General features: G+C 43.8%; 2 protein-coding genes across 2 annotated transcripts; both read left to right on the forward strand.

Annotated features, from left to right (window-relative positions):
* Positions 1–2,008: 2,008 nt before the first annotated feature.
* On the forward strand, positions 2,009–5,032 carry LOC147417754 (uncharacterized). The gene has a single exon (XM_086506827.1). It carries the CDS (start codon positions 3,367–3,369, stop codon positions 4,669–4,671), a length of 1,305 nt encoding a protein of 434 aa, XP_086362953.1. The 5' UTR covers positions 2,009–3,366; the 3' UTR covers positions 4,672–5,032.
* A 3,706-nt stretch (positions 5,033–8,738) lies between these two features.
* On the forward strand, positions 8,739–11,952 carry LOC147417755 (uncharacterized). The gene is made up of 4 exons (XM_086507198.1): positions 8,739–10,066; positions 10,150–10,754; positions 10,829–11,606; positions 11,687–11,952. Exons 1-3 carry the CDS (start codon positions 9,316–9,318, stop codon positions 11,132–11,134), a joined length of 1,662 nt encoding a protein of 553 aa, XP_086363324.1. The 5' UTR covers positions 8,739–9,315; the 3' UTR covers positions 11,135–11,606; positions 11,687–11,952.
* The last annotated feature ends 334 nt before the right edge of the window (positions 11,953–12,286 follow it).

Consider the following 12,286-nt stretch of genomic DNA (forward strand, 5'->3'; position numbering starts at 1 on the left):
AGGTTGTGTCCAATGGTCCAACCCTAGGTGAAATTGGATGCTTGTGGGAAGACTCAAAAGTCTTCCCACATCCCTATCTTGATGGGGGCGAGCCCTTTTAGTAGGGGATGAGAGAGAAACACACACTCACAGGCTCCCTTTACACAAAGGGAATAGGGGACATATGTCAGCTCCCTAGCCTAGCTGTCCCCAAGGTGCATTCAAATCCTATTGGATGGCCATAGAGGTGGACCAATGAGAATTAGGCTAGAGTACTTTTAGTTTAATTCATTTAAAAACACTTGATAAAAGAACCAATAGAAATTAAGCTCTCTAGAATACTATTGGACAGTCTCCCAAGGGGTCCAATGAGCATTCAACAACCCAATGGCTTGCCTGATTCCTATTGGCAAAAAGACAAAGGGGCCCATCGAGAGTTTAATTGCATTAATTAAATACCTAAAGCTCTCACAAAATGGGAAAGGGAGACACATGTCAAAAGGCTATCACTTATGCTTCTCAATTATTATTGGCTAAGCTTTGGAGGGTCCAATGGGGTGCTAGCATGAGTAAAATCCAAGAGGGGTCGACCAAGAGAGAGAGAGAGGGCTGATTTTGGCAAGGCATTAACACACTCACACACACTGACACAATCTCATGTGTGAAGCAAAGAAGACTCTCTCTTCTTCTCAAGATTTAATGGAAAGCTCATCATCTACTCCAAGCTTGTGAGAAGGGAGGCCTACACCAACAACTCTTGGCTTTTTGATACAAATCCAACCAAGAGCCAAGCTTCAATGCATGCTCATCTCCTCTTCCATCCTAATTACTAAGCTATGCTAAGCTTTTATGAGTATTTATGTGAGGATATATACTTCTTTCTTGTAATAATACTCCTTCTTCCTCTCAATCTACTCTAATACCCGCTATCTCTCACCATCTTCGAAGGTGTGTGAGGTCTTGGGTCTGAGACCGTGAGGGAATTGATGTCGTGTTTTTAAAGTTTTTGCTTAGTGCTTGAAGCTTCCATCTTCATTGCACTAGCTAGTTATTGAGGGAACACAAAGAGTTGTATTGTAAAATGTCTCCCTTGATGGGGGAAACCTATAATACAAAGTCTTTTGGAGGGGGGACCAGCTCCATGTAAATCCGGTCCTCAACTCTTGTCAATAGCCTAATTTCTCCCTCTTTTGAAGTATTGTTCATGCCTATCTAACTAGGTGTTATGCTTTTTGTTGCTCTCTACATCCAAGCACTCTTGCTATGCTCATTAGGAATCTAAGCTAATGAAATGCTCACTATGTTTATGCTATTTTTGGCTACACACAAGTTACTAGACCATTAAATGTTTACATGCTGGGCATAAGAACTAGATGTTCAGCTACAATTTTTTTTTTAACTTTTCAATATATATTCATTAAGACATCAATAAAAGCTACACAGTGTACGATTTGCAATGCACTCTTGTCAATCCACACATAGATCACATATGTTGTGATCAAGTACACACATTGCAATGCACTCTCTACCTCGCATTACGCATACAACAACCCTATGAATTTGTCAATGCAATTATAAATATGAGGATCAATTATACACCCTCTGCAATTTGCAGACAATAAGACACATCTATTTTCACGTGCTACAAATAATAATCAACTTCTACATTGAAACGATGATAATTATTTGCAAAACACAAATGAAAGCAATAATATCTATTATTGGCTATCTCATGTACTAACAATCTTTTATAATACACAAGATATTAAACTATGAATCCTTCGATCATGAACAAAATATTTTGATACAAAAGTAGGGTGGGTAATAGAAAAAGATAAGTTTCACTTTGGCTAATGCTCAAAGTCTTGCCTCAATCGACACACAAGTTGTATGTCCTTTGGTTGTATAGTCACTCTCTTTGCATGTATTACATAGAGGCTGGTATCCTCTAACACGGAAATGATGTGGTCTCTGTAGCTTCTTGAATTGCCTCCAGTGTTATTGCTTGCATTCTATATTCAATTCCATAGCTTTGGAGCACCTCCTTCACTGTGCAAGCAAAGAGGGCTCGTCAATGAATGAGAAGCTTGGTTGTCTTCTGGTAGTGCCAGATTTCTCGCAATGAGCACCACTCTCCAAAGATTCAATTGTTTTGGCTTCGTACCTTTGTTTTTGGTGAAGTATTTAAATATTTTTAGAAGTGGTTACCGTATTAAGTATCATGCTTGGCCCAGGGAAAAAGACCTGTGACTTTGTAACCTTATGTGGTCAATTCACAAGGAGATAATTGTACCCGACGCTTGGATATACTCCCCATGAATTTGCCTAGTCCAAATGCCAAAGTTACAAGAGGTTTTACTATATACAATCTAGCCCGTCGAGATTTTTCATTCTCTTGGCAGGCCGGCCTGCCGGAGATCATTGCTTTTTTGGCGAGCCCGTCCGGAAAATGAAAAAGCCTGGCGGGGTTACCGACTCTATTGGTTTTGTAGGTCACCATCAAAATCACGTATATAATTAACGTGATGACCACGTGGTTTTCATGTGTAACTACTTGCATTAGTAACGACGTAATCACACGATTGTGATCAGGTTTGTGTGTGTGTGTGTGTGTGTGTGTACTTGGTGAAGAGAGTTGGGGAGGGAGAGAGGCGATGTTGAAGAGAAATGGCGAGGGAGAGAAGGGGTGACCTCGGCGTTCTCTGCTTCTCAGTCGAACATCTCCTCAGTTGTCGGGGGTGCAAAAATGGCTCCCATGACGAATTTGAGCTTTTTTTGTTCAAGTTATTTGCATCGCTTATGCGATGCCATTTCATAAGCGACGTTTTACAATTTGTAAGCATCACTACACGCGTCGCAAATTGTGACACTCATAAGTGATGCCCATAAATTTTCCAAGCGTCCCTAGTGACAAAGCGCCCTTGTAGTGATTCTGGGAGTCGGAGTCTTCATTCATTGCATTTAAGTTTTAACCCCACATCCGTATTATTAACTGCTCGAAAATCACTAAGAATCTGTAGCAATATCAAACCCCATGACAAGCGTGCTTTGATGAGCCACCCGATCCTAAAAGACTCAATTTACCAGCCTCAACCACTTTAATTCCTTTTACCATTTCAATTCTATTCTAGTTCTAATAATTCCTGATATTCCAAGGAGATTAGTTGAGCGTGTCTAGAGAAGAATTAACGTGGGGGAGAGTCGCGACCCATGAGGAAGGAAGTGAGGGGAAGGGGTGGGGAGGGAGGAGGGTAGGTCAAATGGCAGGCGGCGCTACGGGTGAATGGGAGGGAGGGGGAGGAGAAAGAAGAGGAGGCCACCGCTATCATACCCATCAACACTACCAGCAGCAGCAGCAGGAAGGCGAGCTGCAGCGGCGGGCGCAGCATGCAGATAGCGTCCAAGAGGCGGTTGAAGACGCCAGGGCCGGGAGCCTACAACGCCAATACACGCCCGATTACGCCATGTCCGCCGGCCTTCTCAATGGGAGCCAAGTGGGGCGACCTGACGGGCGGCCTCGACTGGGAACCGGGCCCGGGCTTCTACGCCGCCTCCGCTCACCGGACGCGCTGCCGTGACGGGCCCTCCATCACCATCGCGCCCCGCATTCAAACAACCACCACGACTCTCGGCCTCTCCAAGAGCGACGCGCCTGGCCCCGGCTCCTACAACTCCGACCGTTGCAGCTCCCTTATCAAATGGCGCGACCCCGCCTACAGCATCGGATCCCGAACCCAAAACTACCACCGCGACATCAGTCCCGGCCCGGGCGCCTATTGCGTCCTCTCTGAAGCTTCGGGTCCGGCCTTCTCCATGCCCCACGGTCGCAAGCAGCCCCCTGCGGCCCCCTCTGACACCCCCGGCCCCGGCTCTTACTCTGCCACCGAGCTTCTGCAACGGCCGCGCACCCCCGTCATCTCCATCGCCGGCGGCGGCCGTGAATCCAGAGGTCAGCTTCTCTCCAGCCCCGGCCCCGGCCCCGGCGCCTACAATCCGCTTCGCTCCCCTCGCGGGCGCGCCTTCACCATCTCCACCCGCAAGCCCTCCCGCCCCATTGAAGAGTCCCCCGGTCCCGGCCAGTACTGCGCTGAAACCAGCGACCCCTTCACCCACCCGCGTGAGCCTGCTCTTTCCATCGCCGGCCGCACCAAAGATGGCACCAGCATTGGTATGGGGTCGTTCACGCCGGGCCCCGGCGCTTATGAACCCAAGAAATGGATTCCTGGCTCTAACACTGCTATCACCATCTTGGGCAGGCCCAACACAAGGAGGCGGCCTCTCCCTGGAGACATTACCCCTGGACCCGGAGCTTACTTCCTGACCACCCCTCCCACAGCCAATTATTCCTCTCCATCCATCAAAATTGCTGGCAAGTATTACAGATCTCCTCCCACGCCGATACCAGGGCCTGGTGCGTATTCTCCGAGAGTAGAGCGCGATGGACATGGCATCACCATCTTGTCCAAGAGGTTGAATGTTTCTAGCCATGGAGTTGGTCCTGGTCCTGCCAACTACTTCTGGGACAACAAGTACTACAGCAACTTCACATCCCCAGCTGTCTCCATGGGTGTGAGATTGTCTAGAAAAGCTTCTGAGTTGAGCCCTGGCCCTGGTGCCTATAATGTGCCAAGCTCCAAGATGGGCCCTTCGTTCTCTATGCATAGTGGTTCCGATAGATACTCGTTTGCATGATTTGCCAAGGTACCTTTGTACAATATAATGGTTATTTGATTCTCCTTGGTGTGTTTGCGTGTTACTCCTGTTTCCATTTCTAGCATTGCTTTGGGTAACTTAAGTCAGCATAATTGTCAGCTCAATCAGTACGAAAACATGACATCTCCAAAATAAGTGTTTGAAGGCTTTTGGTTTTATGGCATACACTACAATACCTACTACACGATAGATCTATGAGGTTGGTGCATTTTATGGGGTTTGAAGGTTTATGGCTATATGGCATACAATACAATATGATTTATGAGATTGGTGCATTCTAAGGGGTTTGAAGGATTATGGTTATATGGCATACATTACAATATTGATTTGCGAGGTTGGTTTATAAGAGTAAGCAAGGAAAACCTTTGCATATTGTATATATCAGTCAAGTTGGTGTGTGTAGTTTATCCATTTTAGTAACCCTCCCTCCCTCCCCCCCCCCCCTCTCTCTCTCTCTCTCTCTCTCTCTCTCTCTCTCTCTCATAGTAGGTCTTGAGTTCAAGACTTGTCGGATAGATCTTTGACGTCCGTTGGGATAGTTTTCTACGACATTAAAGTTGTCTTCTTTTTGGGTGTGTGTGTGGGTGTGTCAATAAGAAGAGGAAAATAATATAACTTCCTTATCACCCAAGTGTGTCAATTGGTTGTCATAATCCTCTTGAATAATAGGTCTTGATTACAAGACTCGTTGAATATATTTTTGAAGTCTCCTGGGACGGTTTCCTACGATGTTAAAATCTTCTTCTTCTTCTTCTTCTTCTTCTTCTTCTTCTCTCCCTCCCTCTCTCTCTCTCTCTCTCTCTCTCTCTCTCACTCTCATTCTCTCATTTTGTGTTGATAAGGATTAATCAGCTTTGTCAACCTAAGGTGAAATTTGAGACATAAAAGGATATTAAGGTGGACCCCTAACTTAAATAATTAGGCCATTTGAAAAGTTGCATAGTGGTGTGGATGGAAATTTTATAGAACACTAGCTTGCGCGACCTGCCTACGACAGGTCTAGCTCGCTCTTATCAATAGTATACAACGGTAAGGCCTTCGGTGACGACAGTGCCTCTAATAGTGCTTAGGCATGTCAACACTATCTACATAAGCCCCACATGGATGGAGAGAGAGAGAGAGAGAGAGAGAGAGAGAGAGAGAGAGAGATGTGCTTGATGCCTTTCTATTCTGTCTGTAGAGACGATGGTATCCTTTCTCTTTGTGTACTCATTTTAATTTAAACTTCTATTCTGTCCTCTCCCTCTCTCACGCTATTTTCTCGTTTCTCTCTCCATTTCTCTCTCTCTCTCTAACCCTATCTACCTATCTTTGTCCCTATCTCTCAATATATATCTCTCTCTCCAACTAAAATTATAATCTAACATATAAAACCTAAACCAAAGTGAAAATCTAACGTTTACTTAAATAATCTAAAAAGCCATACCTCTCTCTCTCTCTCTCTCTATCACTCTCTATTTTCCTATTGCTCTCTTTGTCCCTTTCTCTCTCTCTCTCTCTCTCTCTCTCTCTCTCTCTCTATATATATATATATATATATATATATATATATATATATATACGTATATATTTGGGTTTACTTTATTACAGATAGCACAAGCGACTTTTAAGAAAAAGTACAAGGACCAAAAAAGAAGAACCAATTTAAAGCCAATCGACATATCATTATTAAAGTATCAGAACAGTAATACATCTCAAGTGTGGAGGATTTAGTAATACAATTGCTCCCAATAGATACAAAAGTGCGGAGAGATCCATGAGTAAAAGTCATCAGCAGCATATCCCCAATCATCGAAAAGACAAGATAGACCTTTACATACCTGTATCCACAGTAAAGACAAACAACCGCTCGGTTAGTGCCTGAATAACATTGCAAGCACTACAAGAGGCTATTCATATTAGCGACGCTCACACAGCGATGCTCAAAAAAAAAAATCCCGGCGTCGCTATGAGCGTCGCAAATTTCTTTGTAAATTTGCGACGCTCATAGCGACGCCGACTGGACTAAAAAAAAAACAGAGCGCGCCCAAAAACTCAGATCTCAGATCTGAGTTTTTCGGCGCCCTCAAGCAAAGAGCAAGTAACGCTCTCCCTCTCTCTCTCTCTCTCTCTCTCTCTCTCTCTTTTTCTTCTCCACACACACACACACACACACACACACACACACGAGGAGAGGAAGGAGAGCCAGGTATGCTCCTTCCCTCTCCTCACTCTCATGTTCCCTTCCCCTCTTTCTCTCTCCCTCTCTCTCTCTCTCACACACACACACATACACACACACATAGTGTTTTTGAGAGAGAGAGAGTACAAACATAAACAAAAACGCACACACACATACATAAACAAAGAATGCACACACACATTGAGAGAGGAAAAGAGAGAGAGAGCATGTATAAACAAAAAACGCACGCATTGAGAGAGGAAAAGAGAGAGAGAACATGCATAAACAAAAAACGTACACATTGAGAGAGGAAAAGAGAGAGAAAACATGCATACGATCCAAAAAAACGCACACACATTGAGAGAGAAAGAGAGAGAAACTAATTTAACGTCGTAGGAAACTAATTAAAATTAAAATACCTAAAGATCTAGCCGACGAGGAGTTGAACTCAAGACCTATTATTCAAGAGGAAAATGGCATAACCAATCTATCATACTTGGCATGGGTGATAGAAAGGTTATACCATTTATCTCTTTTTATTGGCACACACATCCACACACGCGCACACACACAAGAAGAAGAGAGTTATACCGTCGTAGGAAACTATCCTAAAAGACGTTAAAGATTAGGTTAGATGTAGACTTACGTCAAATTAGATTTAGGTTTATTTAAGTTAAATTAGATTAGATTTAGGTTTATTTTTAATTAGATTTACATTTATTTACGCTAGATTTAGATTTACGTTATATTAAATTAGATTTAGGTCTCCATAGACTGCGATGCCTGCATGAAGCGGGTGAAGAAAGCCCTCAATGGAATATAGGGTATTGCTGCCTCCACTCATGGTGGGCTCCGTCGATCCAAAAGTACTGGTGAAATGTCTTCAGAAGATAGGGAAGAAGGTGGATCTTCAGGGCGGCAAGAGTCACTACATCCCCGACACAATGACCATCTAGACAACCTCTAGTCATTCAACAGCAACTTCAAAGTTAGTAACAAGAGCAAGAACGGTCTAAAGGGCCAATTGCTGTCGTCAGATGTGGATGCAGATGAGGCAGCGTCACCGCTGGAAGTTAACTCTCACATCTTTAGTGATGAGAATGCCAACTCTTGCCGAGTTATGTGAAAAATTATGTGTTAAATCAGTTTTAAGGTTCTTATAATCCCTGTTAGTTTAGTTCTTTGTTTTTAATATAACATAATTTACGTTAGATTTAGATTTATGTTATATTAGATTAGACTTAGGTTTATTTAGGTTTACCCACACACACACACACACACACACACACACACACACACACACACACACACACACGAAGAAGAGAGTTTTAACGTCGTAGGAAACTATCCCAAAAGACGTTAAAGATTAGGTTAGATGTAGACTTACGTTAAATTAGATTTAGGTTTATTTTTAGTTAGATTTACGTTTATTTAGATTTACGCTTATTTACGTTAGATCGAGTCCACGCAAGAATTACTTACGGTTTAGGGTTTAGAGTTAGACGAACAGTGAAAAGATCTACTGTGAAAAGATGTTAAGATGCTGTGAAGTGCTACAGCTAGAGAAGAGGCAAAGGGGTTTTGTCCACTACATGCAGTATCATGTAGACGTGGGTCTGTAGATTTCTTGTACCCACAAATATAGGTATTGACCAATAAAGACGAGATTATAACCCGGTGGTTCTGATCTCCGTGCACCTCTAGACCGAGGTGTGCGGGGATTGGACATGACTAGAGAATGTGAGGTAAAGAGAGAGAGAGAGAGAGAGAGAGAGAGAGATAAGACGAAGAATGCCAATAGAATATTAAATTTGTTGTCCAGGTTATAAGATTTTTATCCTCATTATGAGTAGTGACGAGGATGTGGGACCGTCCAACCGAAACACCTATCTCTCAACGAGGGTCTTATGTCCTTGTAATCAATGCAAGCATGCTGTGCGACGGACAAGACGTGTTTCTTTGCAGCACGTTCGCGAATTTGGCGAGTTCGATCCATCTATTATAGATCGAGTTGTTGCCAATTATAACTCGTCGGACTCTGACGCTGGCCAACAAGCAGCAATCTTGCAACCCAATAGACGTGTTCGCAGGCGCTTTGGTCAAGCAGCATATGTGAGGCCACAAGATGTAGCCTCTGACAGCTCGGGGGATTATCATGCAAAGCACATTCCCAACGAGGCAATGTTTGAGCCCGAGATTGATGAAATGATCGAGACGATCATGGATTCAGAAAGGCTTATCTATGATGATATGAAAAGTGAAGCCGATACGCCATTGTATAATGGAGCACGTATGTCTAGATTGAAAGCACTCTGGTTCTTCTCAACATGCAGGCAGAGTTTGGATGGAGTGACACTAGCGTCACAACGCTTTTCAGGTGATCTATTACAATTAGTTTACTTTAATAAAACTCTAAATGTATAATGATCTGATAGATTTTTACACGACTGTATCGTATTTTTATGTTGTGTAGATTGCTTAAAGAGCACATATTACCAGCTGACAATGTGATGCCAGATTCCCGAGATGAAGCAAGAAAGATTTTGCGAAACTTGGGGATGGATTACAATTCTATCCACGCTTGTCCTAATGACTGCATTCTTTTCAGAGGGGAATACATAGACATGGAGAAGTGTCCGAAATGTGATTCCGAAAGATATCGAGTAGATCTCCACGGGACAAAAATTCCACAAAAGGTTTTGCGACATTTTCCTCTGCTTCCTCGCATCAAGCATTTCTTCGAATATAAGTCCATGGCCGCCCTAGCATCATGGCATGAGGAGAATAAATCTTCGTATGGTGTGCTACGAATTCCTGCAGATTGCGCAGCCTGGAAACATATAGATGGAACATGGTCGGATTTTGCCAGGGAAGCTCGAAATTTGCGCTTAGGCCTGGCTATGGATGGCGTAAATCCATTTGGTCAAAGATCAACATCTTACAGTGTATGGCCCGTTGTCATCGTCAACTACAACATTCCCCCGTGGTTGACTACGAAGAAGGGGCACCTATGGCTAAGCTTGATTGTGCCAGGGCGATATAAAGTGGGGAATATGGATGTGTATCTTCGTCCACTATTGGAAGAGCTACAACAATTGTGGATTGGCATAGAGGTGGTGGATATGAGCCGACACACAGGACGACGGAATGCTTTGATCAGAGGCATTCTAATGTGGACCATGCATGACTATCCCGGGCTAACAGAATGCTCAGGTGATCTATTAACACTCCTCACTCAGACACTGTAAATCTTGTTTTTTCCCATAGTTGATCTATTATCATGTGTATACATGCAGGGCTTCAAACAAGCGGATACAGAGCATGTGTCAAATGTGGACCTAGACTGAATGCACGTAGGGCGCCCTCACTGAAGAAGCAAATCTACGAAGGTCATCAAGCGTATCTTCCAGAGAATCATGTGTTACGCGACGGATTTTTGGGAAGAGAGCCACCAAGGATGTCTGCACAAGCATGGTTAGAGCAGAAGGAGATGTGTGATGACGGATTGCCTCCAGGGATGAAGAGACTATCTCTATGGTACGAGTTACCATACTGGCCCCGACGCATGATCAATCACTTGCTCGATCCAATGCACATATTCAAGAATGTGGGTAATCTACTATGGGACCATCTGACCGGCAAGAAAGATACTTTGGGAGCCAGAGTTGACCTTAGAAATGTGGATCGTATGGAGCAATATTGGCCGCAAACAGCGTCTGATGGATCGATAAAACTCCCTAAAGCACCATGGATTTTTACAGGAGCCCAAGAACGCAAAGTAAAAGAGACCATTCGATCTTTGCGGACCCCCACTGGCGTAATGCACTCGCTCCGAACGTGTTTTAGTAAAGAAGGAAAGCTTACCGGTTTGAAGTCACACGATTGGCATAAAATGTGTCAGGTACGTTCATAGTGGACTTTAATATCATTGCATAAAATGTGGACTTTAATATCATTGCTGCACATACTTTACAGTTTATTTTACCGGTTGCCATTGAGGGATGTTTGTCTCTCGACATTCGTAACACAATCTACAAACTTGCAAAGCTGGTGCAATGGATCTCACAAAAGGAGATCAACGTAGACTCCATACCATTCGCCAAACTAAATGTTGCGGAGCTTGTGTGCATGTTTGAGAAACATTTTCCTACTACCATGCTAACCATTCAGGTGCATCTTCTTGTTCACATAGTTGATGAGGTGGAAATAGCTGGCACAGTTCATTCCAGATGGATGTTCTTCTTAGAACGTTTCATGAAAACGTTTCATAAAAACGCTTAACGGATATGTGCGTCAAAAGGCACGTCCGGAGGGTAGCATGGCAGAAGGTTGGTTGGTATCAGAGTCCCTAGTATACATTGGAGAGTGGCTAGATGGATTTGATAAAGCCCGGGACACGCTATGGCGAACCATAGATGATGAGTGCATATCTGGGATTGTCATGTGCAATCTCGATGTTGAGAAGAAGATGACGGAAGATCTAGAGGCTAAAATCAACCGATTTTGCATGCTTCACAATCCAGTGATGCAAAAGTGGATTTCACAATATGAGGATGCAAAGCAAGAGTGACAAAGGGCACGAATCGAGTGGAGACGGGGAAGACGACCACCGATGCACTATCCGACGGTTCTGGAGAGCCTACCAACCTTCATGAGCTTAAGATGGTTGCACAACCAATTGAAAAGCGCACAACAATGTGGTGACGAAGTGACTGAGGAAGAGTGGGAGTACTCTCGGGGTTGCGCGACCAAGGTAAGTTTGCAATGTACGACATGCTAGTGACTTTATTTCTAAACGTTTGAACGGCCACTCATAATCTTTGTTCGTTGTAGTATAAGTCATACACAGCAGCATGGTGTAAAGGTCGACATTTTAGGGTGGAACGGATCGACAAAAAGCGTTTTACTCAAGATTGTGGAATCATGGCAAAATTTGAACAGTCTAGTCGACGACGTTCCTCTGATGCAGATCCTGTGGTGGCGGAACTCACTTACTTCGGCACGCTGCAAGAGATTTTGAGGATCGATTACAGAGGATTTTTTGTCGACTTGTTCGACGTGCAATGGTTCAAGATAATCATGGAGGGTCGCAACGCTACTGTGCGTAGAGGAGAGTCTGGTTTTCTTGAGGTGGATTCTACTAAGAAATGGACTGACCTAAGAGACACTTTCGTACTACCCGAGCATTGTGAACAAGTAAGTATGTAAATAGTTAACATCCCCCTTTTACAAGTTATGTGCTTGAAAGCTCTCATGTAAGTTATGTGGCTCTGGCAGGTAATATTTCATCCTACAAAGTCTACATCAAACTGGTGGTACGTCATAGAGGTAGCCCCTCGTAGTGCAAGGACGTATGAAGGCTACCATGTGCCAATCACAACGGCATCAATGGAGGAGATCAGAGAAGATGCTCAATCAGAAGCCGCTGCGGTG

Source organism: Adiantum capillus-veneris, chromosome 30 (assembly GCF_014529385.1).
Source record: "Adiantum capillus-veneris isolate H3 chromosome 30, ASM1452938v2, whole genome shotgun sequence".
NCBI classification, from domain to species: domain Eukaryota; kingdom Viridiplantae; phylum Streptophyta; class Polypodiopsida; order Polypodiales; family Pteridaceae; genus Adiantum; species Adiantum capillus-veneris.

What these genes read in the sequence shown, in the direction of transcription:
- LOC147417754 (XM_086506827.1), top strand. Translation starts at nt 3,367, where the DNA reads ATGCAGATAGCGTCCAAGAGGCGGTTGAAGACGCCAGGGCCGGGAGCC.
- LOC147417755 (XM_086507198.1), top strand. Translation starts at nt 9,316, where the DNA reads ATGTTGTGTAGATTGCTTAAAGAGCACATATTACCAGCTGACAATGTG. An exon ending in CGGGCTAACAGAATGCTCAG is followed by an intron (nt 10,067 to 10,149) that starts GTGATCTATTAA and finishes GTATACATGCAG; the next exon opens with GGCTTCAAACAAGCGGATAC. An exon ending in ATTGGCATAAAATGTGTCAG is followed by an intron (nt 10,755 to 10,828) that starts GTACGTTCATAG and finishes CATACTTTACAG; the next exon opens with TTTATTTTACCGGTTGCCAT.